The sequence below is a fragment of the Carassius carassius genome, chromosome 9 (genome assembly GCF_963082965.1).
Source record: "Carassius carassius chromosome 9, fCarCar2.1, whole genome shotgun sequence".
Classification (NCBI taxonomy): Eukaryota; Metazoa; Chordata; class Actinopteri; order Cypriniformes; family Cyprinidae; genus Carassius; species Carassius carassius.
In genome coordinates, this window is record NC_081763.1 from 17229951 (window position 1) to 17246862 (window position 16912).

General features: G+C 35.4%; 2 protein-coding genes across 2 annotated transcripts; one reads left to right on the forward strand and one right to left on the reverse strand.

The window, feature by feature from the left end:
• The first annotated feature begins 435 nt into the window (after positions 1-435).
• LOC132149103 (eukaryotic translation initiation factor 3 subunit D) lies at positions 436-8850 on the forward strand. Its single transcript, XM_059558046.1, has 16 exons — positions 436-582; positions 1420-1545; positions 1656-1701; positions 1838-1974; positions 2085-2170; positions 2255-2327; positions 3578-3699; positions 3790-3922; positions 4058-4205; positions 5505-5635; positions 5747-5832; positions 7625-7754; positions 7834-7976; positions 8065-8257; positions 8568-8661; positions 8761-8850. The coding sequence occupies exons 2-16, from the start codon at positions 1423-1425 to the stop codon at positions 8772-8774; spliced, it is 1659 nt and encodes a 552-aa protein (XP_059414029.1). The 5' UTR covers positions 436-582; positions 1420-1422; the 3' UTR covers positions 8775-8850.
• A 2414-nt stretch (positions 8851-11264) lies between these two features.
• Positions 11265-13814, reverse strand: LOC132148587 (amine sulfotransferase-like). The gene is made up of 6 exons (XM_059557287.1): positions 13645-13814; positions 12351-12556; positions 12076-12202; positions 11855-11949; positions 11574-11748; positions 11265-11485 (listed from the first exon to the last, which is right to left on the reverse strand). The coding sequence occupies exons 1-6, from the start codon at positions 13784-13786 to the stop codon at positions 11358-11360; spliced, it is 873 nt and encodes a 290-aa protein (XP_059413270.1). The 5' UTR covers positions 13787-13814; the 3' UTR covers positions 11265-11357.
• Between the last annotated feature and the right edge of the window lie 3098 nt (positions 13815-16912).

Genomic DNA, 16912 nt, shown 5'->3' on the forward strand with positions numbered 1-16912 from the left:
GGCTTCATTATTCTTTAAAATAGTTTTAAAATAAAAAAAAAGAAATTAGGCAAGACTAGGGACACAAAAGGCACTGACTAACAGGAATGACAAAGGTGAAAAATAAATAAATAAAAATGTAAAAACAATTAGACAGACAGACAGAGCTTCTCACAGCTTAGAAAATGTCTTAGCAAGTGTAAAATTCATCTCACTGTAATGCAATACCTCTCTCAATAGATCTTCATAAATCTTTTTATCGTTTTAAAATTAGTTCCTTTATTTATCCCACAAAAATAAGTCAGGTACACTGGCATTAAACATATAATAAAGATGGTTTAAATGTATAGACCTATGATCCATTTATTCTTTAAAGTGAATTGCTTGTTTGTGTTTTCAATCTAAAGGTTTTTTTTATATTTGTTGTGGACGTATGTGCGCTTTTGTTTATGATACGTTCTCAAATACTGCAGACTTTTATTTTATTTGTGAAGTGTCGTAAATTTGGAGTCACGCGTTCCTTTACGGCACGGGCTCTCACCACACCGTCCGGGAGTAGTCGTGCAACCTTCAATAAATACGAATTCTTGAACTCTAGAAAAGGTAGGTTTTGCTTGAAATGATCTCAGATGGTGTATTATAACAATCAAGAACAAAGGCGAAAAACTGAAGCACGAAGAATATTCCTGAGATCAGTTCGTTCTCGTGTAATGAGAGGACGCATGTGCGCTGCTAACGATCACGCGCTCAATTCTTCCGCGCTGCTGTTCATCACTCAGACTCCATTGTCGACACACTGTCAGCGACTTCCGTAGAGTAATAACCTATGCCTTTACAAATGTGAATTTTGTGAAATGACCACGGAAGGGTTCTTGTGTGTTATTTTTTTTGCGGTGAGGCTTTTCATCATGGCCGCTCGTAAAATCTCTGTCGTTGAAAATTGTCCTCCACAGTGATCATAGATGCGAGCATCCGCAGTCCTGGTCATCCCACGTGCTATTTTTTTTTTGCGACAAAACATTCTAACGAATTTGTTCTTTTTGTCGAATTCATTCAATAGCATTCTTTTCGTGCTGCATATCGATTTTTCTTGTTTCGTCAGTCAAAGAATACTCCCTGACCAATGAGAACACATCTTTAGGTCATGTGTCCGGAACCGGCTTTTACATAGATATAATCTGAATTAAAAAGTATAGTGATTGTGTTGGGTATTGCAGTTTTTTTTTTCTCAAATGATAAAACAATGCAATTTCTTTTACTTGCATTGCATTACATTTTTGCTGTTAATTCACTACTTATGCTAGTAATGTTTACTCTAAAGCCAGTGCTCAAAAATAAGAGACAAGACATAATAGAAGTATATATCATAAAATATAATACATGGAAATGACTTAAGTGGCGCCTTATGTTATACTGCTAATTATGTACATCATCTTTAAGGCAATGGCAAAGTTCCATGCACCTGTGATCCAGGACAACCCATCAGGATGGGGTCCTTGTGCTGTTCCTGAGAAGTTTAAGGACATGCCCTACCAGCCTTTTAGTAAGGGAGACCGACTGGGAAAGGTAAATCCTCTTAAATATTCCCTGGCCAATTCCATTATGTTGTTAGACTCTGAAAGGTGGATGATCATAATTGAAAAAAAAAAATTAATTGCAATTATTTTTGTACACAGGTAGCAGACTGGACTGGTGCAACATACCAGGATAAGAGATACACAAGTGAGTGTTTGCACATTTATTTTTATTTGCATTTGCTCCAACAGCAGCTGCTATGAATGTGAGAGAAATATCCTTCCTGTTTTGGTATAGTCCGTTGTAATTCATAATCATAATGGTTGTTCTCTGTTCTGTTTAGATAAATACTCCTCTCAGTTTGGAGGTGGCAGTCAGTATGCTTATTTCCATGAGGAGGATGAGACCAGCTTCCAGTTGGTGGACACTGCCAAGACTCAGAAGACCGCCTATCAGAAGAACCGCATGCGGTTCGCTCAGGTAGGTTTCTGAACATGTACATGCTTGCTTTCTTACTCCAACTTCTCTTCTAACCTCCGCTGTTCTCTCATTTCTAAGTCTTTATCATATTCTGTGCTTCTGTTCTACAGAGGAATCTTCGGAGAGATAAAGACCGCAGGACCCTTACTCAGTTCAACATGCAGACCCTGCCTAAGAGCGCCAAGCAGAAGGAAAGGTGAGTTCTGCTTAACCACTTAATTCTGCTAAATTCAGTTGTGAACCTGTTAACACAAACTTACCCTCATCTTTCTCTGAAAAGGGACCGTATGCGCTTGCAGAAGAAATTCCAGAAGCAATTTGGGGTTCGGCAAAAGTGGGATCAGAAGTCGCAGGTATGAAATGCATCCGTTTCATCTCTTATCATCTTTTCTTTGATCTCCAGCACAACAGCATTACACCTCCACTTTCATTTTCTTATTTTGGTTTAAATTTTGATGCACACTGTTACTTCCAATCACGTTTTCCACATCTTTTTTCAGCATTTGACTTTTCATTCATCCCACAGTGAAACTGAGTTAAAATAGCATAGCGCCTTTAAATGTTTCTCCATTAAATAGTCATTTTTCCAAATTTATTGTCAGATATTTTGTATGGAGATCTTGACCTTTTTCATATCCTTTTACATTTTACTGACTGTTAACATATATACTTTATTAAGATTCTGTATTATCCATAAGAGACTGTATAATCAGTAATTTCTATAGTGGTTATGCTCATATGACGTTGTAGTTCATTTTCTTGTGTTTTAAAAAAAACAAGCAAGCAATTTTGAAATAGGTGAAGCTCAATAAGCAATGAAAAAGAACTCTATTTGTTTCACATGCACAAGGAAGCTGTTCACACAACATTTGAGTTCTGAAATAGCTTATTGTGCTTTAAAATGTCAAAATTGCTGTCTTTGAATGTGTGTGTATGTAAACACAGTTGGTTAGAATCAGATGTGTGTCAGTATATTAGAGCTGTGCATTAGGTCTAAATGTGACAGAATAATAAATAATCTAACAAAAGACTTGTAGATTTAATAAAAATGAATCTATATTTAATTAATACAATGAAGATTATTGTTTTGTTTTTAAATTTGATGATATTATTTATGAAATATTTGATATTTCTAATAGCTAGACTTACCTGAATATTGTCAAAGTACCGTTTCATTTGTATCTTTCTTCTATTGTATTTCTTTGTTCTGTTGCTCATAATTAGTTTCTGTTGGTACAGTTTTTGTTCTAATTTTATTAATTTCTATTTGTCTTCTGTAAAACTGAACTTTTAAATCTGCTTTAGTTAGTCTAGCATTAGTTGTTGCTATGATGTTTTTGCACCCATTTACAAATGAAATTAATAAGACATTTTAGATGAAACAACTTCATTCAAGCAAAAATAACTATATTGTGATAATGTTATTTTGAAATAAAATGACTCCTTTTATGATATAAGTTTTTGGTCATATTGGCCACCTCTAGTTTTAGTATTGAGTTTCTGTATCAACTGGGTACAAAACTCTCGCTTTTCACTTTCCTGCTCCTTCAATGGCTAAATATCATTCTACATTAATTTGGACTCTCTTCTCCGGTGGCCTCAGGCCCAGCTGAAGCCCAGGGACTCCTCTGTGGAGGTGCGCAGTGACTGGGAGGTGAAGGAGGAGATGGACTTCCCCAGGCTCATGAAAATGAGATACATGGATGTTGCCGACCCGGCTGACATGTAAGCACTCTGACATTACCGATGTCACTGACAGATAATTTTGCAGGAGTTGCTCTTGAGCGAGTCCTTGATTGAGTTTCTTTTTCTCAGTGAGTGCTGTGGAGCTCTTGAGCACTATGACAAGGCTTTTGATCGCGTCACTACACGCAACGAAAAACCACTCAAGAGCATCAAGAGGATCTTCCACACCGTTACCACCACTGATGACCCTGTGATCCGCAAGGTACTCCAACGCACACTCACACACGGCCACTTCAGTTGTCATTGCTGCTTGTGTCTGGCAATCTCATAGATGTTTTTTTTTTTCTAATATAAAGGGCAATGCTCATTTATTTTGTTCTGAAAATGACATCCACAGTTGGCAAAAACCCAAGGCAATGTGTTTGCCACTGATGCCATCCTGGCAACTCTGATGTGCTGCACACGCTCAGTCAACTCCTGGGATATCATCGTTCAGCGTGTGGGCAACAAGCTCTTTTTTGACAAGAGAGACAACTCTGATTTTGGTAAGCATGTGCTTCAATGAGTGTGCCTCATTTTGATGGATGTCCAAGTCTTATGCTGGCCATATTCTTATTTAACTCGAGGGCGCTTGCGTTTCCTTTTGTATTGATATGAAGGGCTCAAAAAGGGATTGCGTGAAGGGGGTGGCACACCAGATGAGAATCACAATTTCACACCTTGCCACATTTTTACAACACATTCCCCCAATTTTACAGACAAGGCTTAAACCTAGCCCCAGATTAAAATGTAAATCTGAGCTGGTTCAACTGAAAGAAACTTGCACTGATTGATCTTAAAATAAATCAATGCCTTTATTTTGTGTCAAGAGGGACACCAGTAATGTTTTTTTGTAAGGCACATCTATAAAAATACTCAAATGTTCTAATTGAACTATGACTTAATTGTGGTTTAGTGTCTGCCCTGTCCTGAAACCAGGCCATTGTTTTCTATGTGTACACAGACTGGTGTGTGCCATTCGGCGTCAACAACACAGGCTTGTCAGGCTCAGGCTGTCAAAATGCTGCTGTGCCACTCATATCATTTTCCATTGAATTACATTATATTTATCCCAGATTGTTGTTAATGTACATAATGGATTCACCCTAGTCTGGAAGATTGTTTGTTGTGCATCTTTCAGCAAAATTTTTGTATATTTGTTGCTTGAATAAAGTCTGTATGGTTCATATAGAGAGCTATAATATAGATCATCCTTTATCTTTCCATTCGTCCTTTCTTTTTTTTTCCTTTTTTTTAACAACGAACTTCAAACTTAATCTTGAAATTAATTTCTGCCTGTTTGGAGATTAGATGTAGTGTTTTGGGCTGCATTTATTTACAATAATATTTATGCATTATTTGTTTTTGAGCAATCTTCTTGCAGATCCTGAAGATTTAAATGTCACCAAAGTAAAGTTTTTTTTATAGTCTTTATAGACTTTCAGTTATTAAAGATACTAAATGTAAGAATCAGTGAATCAGTACAACTGTCAATATGGTGTTATGTTAATCTGGAATGAAAGCTGGAAATTATAGAACTTTTATTTCATTGAAGATTTATAAAAAAATTATAACACGTTTATTAACTCTAACCTGTAACATTGAATGAAAAACATATTTATCTCGGACCTCAAAATCGTGCCAGAGATCAAAATTATTTTTTTGATAATTTCCTTTGTTGTTGTTGGTTGAGTCATTGACTTTACATCCTTACTGTAAAGCCCTGATAATCCAGTTATTTATGTTTTTGCTGCATAAAGTAGTATCTGCGCAGTTTTAAAGCTTAAACCTTTTCTCCCTTGTAGACCTGCTTACTGTGAGTGAGACTGCCAATGAGCCTCCTCAGGACGAGGGCAGTTCCCTTAACTCCCCCCGAAACCTGGCCATGGAGGCCACCTACATCAATCACAACTTCAGCCAGCAGTGTCTCAAAATGGTACGCCTGTGTTTCTCCACACAAAACAGCCATTAACACAATTCATGAACATCCATATTCTATTTCAGAAAAATAAATTTGTGTGAATGTTTTTTGTTGCTTTGATGTCAGGGAGGAGAGAGGTACAAGTTTCCCAATCCTAACCCATTTGTTGAGGAGGACATGGAGAAGAGTGAGGTGGCATCTGTTGCCTACAGGTTTGTACGCGGGCACACACACACATATATATATAATTTTTGTTTTTTTGCACAATTTACCAATTTAGGCTGAAAAAAATCTTTTTCAATTTCCTCATCTATTTTTTGCCTTTTTTTTGTTTCCATATGTGTTTTAAAATTAGATTTGACTTTCATTTTGTAACAGAATATACATGGTGTTTGTGCCAAAAAATTTGTTGTACTTGAGTGCTGTTTGAACAGCCTTAGAATGATGAATAAATATACTATAAGGGATTATTAATTGCTAACAAAGTATATAAAATTGGAAGTAGTGATCTTACCTGACTAGTGCTGCAACGACGCGTCGGCGTCATCGATTACGTCGACTATAAAAATACATCGACGTACGTGAAATGCGTCGACGCGTCACACTGTTTACATCTCGCTTAATGGCATACTGGGAATGGAGAAAGTTGCATTCTATCACAAAAACAGAGACCACTGTTATCAAAAGTATGGGAATACTTTAAACAGAGGCCAAATAAAATGGCCCTTTTTTCCCTTTGTAAAAACCGATATGGTGTACCACGGCAGCACAACTGCGATGCACGAGCACCTCAGAGGAAAACATCCTGGCGCTCTCCGGTGTTACGGTTTAACTGGTTACCGTGTGATCTGGCGACCAACTTCCTGGTTCAGGTCTCTGCTGCAGATGTGATGGAACAAACTGATGTGATATTATTAAGTGTCTAATAAACGCAGACTTGCTTACGCATGATTCTGATATTCTTGTCAAGATTACAAGTTATTGGTATGATCACCCGTAGCGGCTGAAGTAAGGATAAAATAAAAAATAAAGTAAGTCTGTGTTGGCGCAGGGTTTCGAACACTCGTTAGGGGCCGTTCACATATCGCGCCTAAAACGCGTGGAAAACGCTAGTCACGCCGCTTTCTCCTTCTTTCCAAAGCGCTCGGGCAGTTGCGCCCTGGGGCGTCTGCCGTTGCTAAGCAACCATGACGCGCTCTCTCCATGAAGATGCAGAAATTTCAGCAAAGGATAAATGGATGTGCAGCACTAAAAATCGCTTGCAGTAGCTCTGCTACTAAATTTATTTCAAAATGGCAATCCATATACAGCTATGATCAGCAGTTCCTTCATCTTAGCTGAGCTTTCAACGTTGTTACAGGAAAGGATGAAGCTGATTGGTTAGTTCTTGTCACATGACCGGCAGTGCGCATGCGGCATTCTGAAAAGTTGAGCCGTTTTTAACTCGATGCGGTGCGGACGCGCCTGTTTTCGCCTACATTGGAAATAACGAACTTGAGCACGCAAAAGACGCGATATGTGAACGGCCCCTTAAAAGACAGCACGCCGCGAGACAAGCCACAAACCACCGAGCTACCCCGAATCAGCTCCAGATCTGGAAACCATGCTAAACCATAGCAGAACCCTGACTACATTTTATGGTTTGTGATGCTAAAGAACATTTCATGACGTCTCAGACAACTGTAAATTTGTGGCTACTGTGGTTTAATTATGTGGTTGCTATCGTAAACTCATATTTACCATAGTAAAATAGTTTTCTTTGCCTCTTTATTTTTGTATACTGTAAAAACTTCAACCACATTGGTTGAAAATGAATAAAGGTTGAAATATTATATTAGAAGTTGTACTTATATTTTTTTGTAAAGTTATCCAAAGGATTCATTAGCTAATCAAAAAAAGAACATTAGATTAATTATTTATTGTAATAAAAATAATCGTTAGAGTAGTCGACTAATCGAAAAAAAATAATCGTTAGTTGCAGCTCTATACCTGACTGATTCTCAGGTACCGGAGGTGGATGCTGGGGGATGACATTGACCTCATTGTACGCTGTGAGCATGATGGAGTGATGACTGGCGCCAACGGAGAAGTCTCTTTCATCAATGTCAAGACCCTGAACGAGTGGGACTCCCGAGTAAGACACAGAAAGAGAGCTGGATAATTGTATTTGGAGTTTCAGAGATGAGGGTGATATAATTCTGTGCTCTCGACAGTACTGCAATGGAGTGGACTGGAGACAGAAACTGGATTCCCAGAGAGGAGCGGTGCTTGCCACAGAGCTGAAGAACAACAGTTACAAATTGGCCCGTTGGACCTGCTGTGCTATTCTCGCGGGATCTGAGTACCTCAAATTAGGGTGAGTACCATAGAACCGTTTCTATGTGATGTTGAATTTTCCAGTCATTTCCTATCTGATTTCTCACTGCACATCCTTGGCTCTGTAGGTACGTCTCCCGTTATCATGTCAAGGACTCATCTAGGCATGTCGTCTTGGGCACACAGCAGTTCAAGCCCAATGAGTTTGCCAGCCAAATTAACCTGAGCATGGAGAACGCCTGGGGCATCCTGCGCTGTGTGATCGACATCTGTCGCAAGCTGGAGGAAGGCAAATACCTCATCCTCAAAGACCCTAATAAGGCAAGGAGGAAGATGTGCTGGGTTTCTAGTCTGCTGCATTGGAGAATTTAGATATTTGATGCTCCAAATCTACTTGAGTAGTTTTGTTTTATTCATTTATAAAACCCATCTAAGCATTCTTTATTATGAGCAAACCTTGAGTAGAAAAAATAAATACACTGTTTAACACACCTGTGTGGTATCGGTGGTGTTAATTTTAGCTGCAATACTGTGCCAGCAGGAATCACCTTGGCAACTTCAAAGTATTTTTCTGCAAACAACATAATAAATATATAACTCTCGTGTGTGTGTGTGTGTGTGTCCCTAACAGCAAGTAATTAGGGTTTACAGTCTGCCTGATGGAACCTTCAGCTCAGATGAAGATGAAGAGGAGGATGATGAGGATGAGGAAGAAGATGAAGAGGGTAAGGATAACATTGTTTCTCACTTTGTCTTTTTCCATACTATTTTGTTTTTATCTGGTTACCTTGGTTTCCGATGCATTTTGAATTTTTTCCCAACAGATGAAGACAATTAAGGCATCATTACCTACCACAGCTGCTGGCATTATGTGTTTCAATGCTGTCAAAGCTGAATAAAGATAATTGATTATTCATTTACTATGGTGATGTCTCTGTCTGTTTAAAAATGGGCACATTCAGGTTTGACTGCCTTTCCTATTTTACTCATTATAGATTAGGTTCTGGATCTTAAGGGCAATATAGATGGCCCTTCATTTAACAGGGTTTCCGCAGGGTCTTAAATTTAGTTATATCAAATTTAAGGCCTTAAAAAGTCTTAAATTGTACAAGATAGACCAGAATTTCGATATGGATGAATGTGACGATTAAATTTCAGAAGGCTATGATTTCATTGAATATACACGAGTATATTCATAAATATTTATTTTCAATAAAACTGTCGACCCATGTTTTTTCTCTGCAAACACGCGGAACTTTAAATTTGAACTTCGGGATCGATAAGAGGACAATGTAATACAAATATTTAAACATAGGGGTGTGCAATATGTATGGTCTGCAATAATATGAACAATGTGTGATTTGATATGATTATATCACAAAAAGCAAACAAAACACCTACAGAGTGCATGCATACATGAAGGTGATGAAGTCTAGTATGTAGAGTGTTATTTCACTGCATGAATCAGTCTATTAAAATGCATAAAAAATTATAACATACTTTAAGGCAAGGGGCCAGAAAATGTATTTATATAATTTAATAAGGTAATAAGCATGATCACAGATGTGATATAGATTTTATACAACCGTTCAGTTAACAAGTAGTTAATATTAAGATATTTAACGTTTTTAGACGCTATATTTCTTGTTTTTGCTATATTTCTCTAACAAAAAATAATTCCAAACACAGCCACAGCGCTGTTTTGCGTCTGAGCAACAGGACACCGTTTTGTTCCTGAATGAATTACCTGTTTAAATGATTCGGTTCAAACGCAATGACTCACTAATTTAACAGTGATTTGCTTCCGCATGCTGGCAGTTTTTTTTTCACGTGTAATGTACCATTTCATTTATATATATATATATATATATATATATATATGTGTATGTATGTATGTGTATATATATATTTATATATATATATATTTATATATATATATATATAATTTCAAACATCTAGTTTTCAATGTTTTATGTTTAAAATATCAAAACATTATTTATGCATTTGTAATTGCAGATCAAAGTATATAATGTCCCTCAGAGCTGCATTAAACAGTGTGTAAATACATCTAAATAACACTTCTAATGCAGCTTCTGTGTTTCATCTGCATTTCAGAGATACATTTTGTCGATACTGATTTAATTTGCTTGGTAACAACCCAAATGCAAGAATTTGACTCAAAAGATGGTGCACACTTTTAGAAAAAATGGTTTAAAGGTAAAAATGCCCGAGAAACTTGTCAGAAATTATTTATTTATATTAATGCTGTGAACTGACCACACAGAATATGAAGAAAATGTGAGGAGTCAGCTGTCCACGGTAGTCCTTAAGATATCAGCACAATGAGATTGTCAAAATATTGTCTAATAATCGTTTTCGATAAAATCCCTGAATATTATTGAGATATAGTTTTTTGTCAATATGGCACACCCCTGATTTGTTTGATGTAATAATTTGATAATAATTGTTTAAATTAATATCATAATTAACACTTTTGACTCATCCATTCAACAATAACTATTTAACAATAGTTTAAAGGCTGAAATGTTTGAAAAGTTGATCATTTCATAAAACGTTTTTTGTGAAAACTTATCTGAACTGTAAATTATGCTTTTTACAGTAATTTAACAGTTAAATATGGTACTATAGACATTGCCCTACCCCGCTCATATGGTATTACTTTGATTTTTACAGTTCTTAAAGTCTTAAATTTGATCTTAAAACTCCTACAGAAACCCTGTTTAAGAACTTTAAGATAAATGCTGATAAATCTTATTTAATTTTAATTGATGAAACATTGTTTTAGAAATGCCAAGATCATGGGTTTGATTACCAGAGAAGAAACATGCTGATGAAATGTATACTAAACTAGAATTATACTAAAAGGCCTTTTACTTTCTAAAAAAGTATAATCAGATGGTAGAAAGCATGCAATGGATACTGTTTAACCATTGTTTAGCAAAGTTTTGACTATATTCATTATTCATTTTGGAAATCAAGATACATTATGTAGGATTATTTTATGAAGAAAGTTCAATAGAACAGCATTTACAATCACTTTATATCAGTGATCGTCAACTCTGGACATTGTGATCCACTTTTTAACTCCAATTTGGATTAAACACACCTACCTAAAACTAGTTATCTTGAAAACCTTGATTAGTTTGCTCAGGCTTTATTAGGCTTGGAGCTAAACTCTGCAGAAAAGTGGTCTCGAGGTCCATGAGTCTAGGACCCCTGCTTTAAATCAATTCAATGCATCCTTGCCGAATAAAAGTATTAATTTCTTTATAAGAAATAAATAAATAAATAAAAACCTTCAGAAACGATTATTTGGAAGTTTTTAATATTAGATTTACCAGTAAATAGTGTTTAAGGTCCAATGGCAAAACATGCTGGTTCTCTTTTTTTGTGAATAGTTTCAATTTGTTTTATTGTCAAAGTCCCAAATGAAGTGCAGCGGTACGTTTTTCATTCTTTCTTCAAAGATCTGGTCAAACATCTCATTTTGTGCCACAGTGAATGTGTTCTTCCAGTCTCCTACTGTGCCTGCAACATCAGACCCATTATAACAACCGTGGAAGTGAAGGATTCATCTTATCTACACTTTAAAAGATTATAACCTTTGAACACTGACCTTTGCGCATGAACTGGGGCTTAAGCAGTAGATCACCAGGAATGAATTCATAGTTTGCCCTTGGGTCCTTCTTCATGTTTCTAAAAGTGGCCTTCTCCACAATATGTGCGATAGCAGCGTCATCCAGATTTTTCTCCAAGAACTTGCAGATTTTCTCCACCGCTGTCCTGAGATCCTGAATGTGGTGCCAAATTCATCAGTGTGAGGAAGGTATAAAAATAAATCTTTAATATTTAGCATCCTGTAAGTGGTTTTGACATTTTGAGACTGTGATTACTCACCATGACCATGTCCTCGTATGACAGGAAAAGGATGCTGTACTGGTCTCTTTTACTGTACCATTCTCGGACATGATCAAACCAAGATGAACCGCCAACTAAAACATGAGGTATGACTTGATAATTCTGTTTAAAGTGAAACCTATTGTACAAAAATTATTTGTCCTGAATTTGGTGTTTACATTTAACAGGTTAAAAATATTCTAATGTGCTGTATTGCTTACCATTTCCTGCTAGATACTGCTGCAGAAAGTCTTCAAAGCTCTTGGGTGTCTCAAGCTTGGCCCAGACGAGGCTAAAGTGATAATACGACACTGCATTGTCTTTTGGATTTCTAAGCACGTACACTATCTGTTATTTAAAAGACATGAAGAGCATTGAGGCTTAGACCAAACAAAATTTGATTTAAAATAAGATTTTATCACCAAACAAGTGGCTTATATAGAATTTGCTCACACAAAATAATACTCATTGAAGTAGTTATTCATTTAATACTTACCTTTCCTCTTTTGTCCCTAAGGCCTGGTGGCATCAGTGTGGGTGTGAGATGGGTGGCAAATAACCGTGGAGACGGGCGCAAGGAATAGTCCGGTCGACCTTCACGGTACTCTAACCAAGGCATCTTCTCAAGATTGTTGGGAAATTTTGTTTTATCTGTAGCGTCCTCACAAATTAAATTTATAATGTTCTGTGTCCATATTGTACCTGCAAAAATATGGTTCGGTATGTTACAACCAAAGACAACACACACACACACACACACACACACACACACACTCAGTTAGCATATAAGTCTTAATAAGGGAGACTGGGACCAGATGTCATGCAAGTTTTTTGCAGTGTTGGGAAAAGTTACTTTTAAAAGTAATGCGGTACAATATTGCATTACTCCATAAAATGGTTGAAGGGAAAGTAATTTTACGTACGTACAGTATAATGCAGAAGAAAACATTTCAACACACTTCAGCAATAAAAAAATACACACAAATGTTTGTCTAGTTATTTTTTGCTTTTTAGTATGGTTGAACTGGATCATCGGAGGTCAGAAGCAAAGACACTGTTTTATAGAATGGGATTAAATACATAAAGGATATTTGTGTGGTTTAACATTTAATTATTGCAGGTTTTCGTCATATTCTGAGTTGCATTATTTTCATTAATTTGAGGAATACTGAATCTGTTTGTTGTTGTTGTTTTTTTGAGTGAGATGAATTAATGCATATTCATATTTATTTTAGAACTACAGTAACATATGATTTCTCTCAACATGGGGACAGTAGAGCTGTCAATAAATTTGTAAATAAAGTAACTTGCTTTACTGATTTAAAAAAGTAACTCAGATATTCTCTTGTAAATTAAGAAGTAATTTACTAGTAATAGTTACTAGTTACTTGAAAAAAGTAATCTGATTACGTTACTCGAGTTACTTGCAATGCGTTACCCCCAACACTGGTTATTTGTGGTGTTTGCTATTGGTACAGTATCTTAGCATTTATTAGATTTTGAGTCTCTAATCTACTTTAGCACCATGTAGTGCCACCATTTGGATCGCGAGTCATAAAACCCCCTTTACTGATTTTTTTGTCCATAACATTAACATGAGCCAATATAGACGAATGACTGTATACCCTTAGAAGTTTTTACAGTAAAATGTGAAACATCCGCTATATATGGTCCTGTTAACAGAATCAATAACCATGCCCCCTCGATGAAACCTAGTATAATAAATTAATTCATGTAAAGAAAAACACATTTTTAAACTGAAACGTTAAAATATTTCTTAATCATCTTACCTGATTTGGGATACGTCACCAAAAAAATATCACTGTCACGAATCTCAAAATGTTGAAGAGAGTCAATGTACTCCCCGGTGGTTTCACCTTTTGCGAAAACATAGCCCTTATATTTTAATAGATAGTTGTTAAGACTTTCCATTATGCTGCACTTCTATCCACCCGCAGTGTGAAGACCTTTGGAATCAGCGTGGAAAAAGAATTCAGTGTGCAAAAAGTGACAGCCTGGGCTGGATGTTAATCATTAATTGTAATAATACAGAGTAATATAGAATCCATGTCACATATTAGACTTTATTTAGCCTATTATATTATTATAACTAAAAAGGCATATTTACATCAGCACAGAAGAACATGATCACAAGTGTGACTTTATATTTTAGAAATGATAATTAATATAACTAATTTGAAATTAAAGCATATATAAATTCTTAAACAGCATAAAAGTTAGTAAGCAAGAGGTGGGGTCTTCATAGTTTCCATTTGTACTATACGAAGCCTGATTGGAACTGAAAACAACATTTACACAAGAGTGCAGTCAAATTGTTTCAGCTGTAACAGACAATAGAGTTAGAAAATAAAGAAAGTTTTGTAAGTATAGCAGCAGATTTGACCAATGAAACGGTGAACAGACTGGATCAGAATGGATGAGATATCAGAAGAGTCATGGTCAGTACACTCTTCTGGATAGGCTGTCCTTTATTAAATGTACAAGTTACTGAGATAGTAATGAGTTAGACTGTGTTAATTGTCATTAGAACATTGTAACCACAGATTAAAATTGTTTGTTCAATGTAGCCGGGTTTTGTAGTGCAGATTATGTGTTTGTTGTGTAATTTAGAAAGAAGACTATAACTACCACAGATAAAACTAAAATTCCCTCACTTTCCTAACCAAAGCGTTTTTATTTAATGTTACAGTACTTGCTAATTTTACTAAATTTTCTAAAGGGATTGATCAGAGATTTTGATTAGTGTTATTAAATTTTACCTAATGCTCTGACGTCAATATAAGGAGTCATGGTAGTAAAATAAAGCCAAAGTTACATTCATCAGATGTTAATTAAATTAGATGAGACACTTAAAGAAAAAGACCTATAATAAACTTCAATCGATAAAAAAAATTTAAAGAAGCAATTAGTGTCTACAGACCAATCTGGTGTGTGCTTATTATATAATACTATTATCGAGGGAGCAATAATTTCAACATCCAGCAGCTGATATTCAATACAGCCTTTTATTGCTGTCTTTACTGGTACCAATTCAGACCAAGCAACACAAAGTTGTAATGTAACTTATGGTAAATGAAACTGCTCGTATGGGAGGTGATAGAAGATTATTTATGCTTACAGTTTTCTAAAATAGTATTACAATTATTTTGGCTATCCCCTGTCATGTTATCATATAGACATTAAGATTTGAAACCTAAATTTAGTATTATCTGAATTAAATATAAAAATGTTAAGCTAATTAACTTGATTCATAGTTGTCAGTGATATATTAATAAAGACGGTAAGATTTCTGTATTACTACAACTAAACTGCATGTGTTTTAAATGCACAATAACCAGGTTTATATATTTATCATCAATTAATCCAAACATTTCATTGTTTTGAACAAATCTGTGTTCATTCTACACAAGTTGAATTAATGCATTTTGAAATTAAAATTATGGCAGTAGGCCTATATTTTTTTGTGAATCTCACTTATGTTTTATTGAATATTACACACTTTTGGGGCCCCCATAGATCTGTTTTATTAGTAGTAACAGTAATAGAAAGTATAAATGTTTTTACCAAAGAGTTACAAATAAAATAAAATTGCGGCTTATTACAGCATTCACGGCAAACCCGAGCCTGACGATTTGGTCAGACACACTTTTATACACATTTTAGTTTTACTATAGAAAATTTACACTGATTACTCAGAGCAGTAACAGGAAGGGCGTGAGGTTGTCATGACAACCAGATGCACTGACGTGAATTACGGCTGTGCATCTATTCTGTCACACTAAACTTAATATAAAAACAACAATAAACACGTTGAAAATAATACATAGCTTGGTGCTCGAATCCGATCACAGCCCTCCTCAAGCAGAAAGTAAAGTAAATCAGTAATCGTGAACATAACTGTTCTAGAAAGGACCTTATTCTTGAACAACAAAATGACCAATATAAAGGTGTCAAACACCAAAAGCAGCCCATGTTAAATAAGCTGTCTTTAATTGAAAAATAAGTATTTTCTATAGAGAGCCAGTGTTGGGTATAGTTACTTTGGAAAGTAGGGGAGAGCAGGGGCGAAAGTACCATTTTTCAGAAAAACATCATTTTAAAAGATAATGTTGTAGACAGAGATATATTTCTGCTGTGGTCAGTAACTCATAAGTGTGGTCTATCAATACCAGGTGGTATTTTGTAAAAATGTAGAAAGGCTTCAGTATAATTTCAATTTGAACATAAGTTGCACATTGTTACTTTTGACCCCATCGGTTGGGACGAAAGTAACACACAGGTGGGTTAAAAGTAACACAACAATATAAGCTAGATTTATTTTCTGTTATTCTTATTTTTATTAAGTATACCTGACTATGACCTTGTTAATATGTAACTGCAAACATATTCTGTCTTTTATTTTTGCAAAAAAAATTATTACATATTTATATTTTTATTTTAAATTTAAGTTTCATCAAATGTCTCAAAACCCGACTGTACAAACTTTATTTTTTTATTTTTTATTTTTTTTATTTCAGTGTATTTTTATAAAACATTTTTTCAACAGAATGAACAATATAATAATTAAATTACATTGGCATAATATAAATTCTAAACATAATGTAACAGTAGGCCTATTCATGTTTCCATCCAGTTGTTTTTATGCATAAATTCAAAATGTGCATTAAAACATCTGGAAACACTGCAAATTCATAGCTGGAGGTGTAAAAGCTAAAGTATGGCTAAAGCCTAAATATAACTAAGGTAAATGCGAGGTAGGAGCTGCCCAGATGTTCCTCTATGTCCAGAAACGCTCTCTCATAAACATCTGGATAAAACCAGACCACTGTTTGTCTTTCTGACCCTCACTCAGACATATTCTTTTGGTATAATATGACATAAACATTTTAATAAATGATGCAAGAGACAGAAATTCACAGAATAGTATGTACCGGAACAAAATAAATGCTTCTTGTCACTGTAGCGGGACAAAAGTAACAACTGTTACTTTCGTCCCGACAGAAACTCCTGGCATTTAAACCTGATTTATTTTTATAC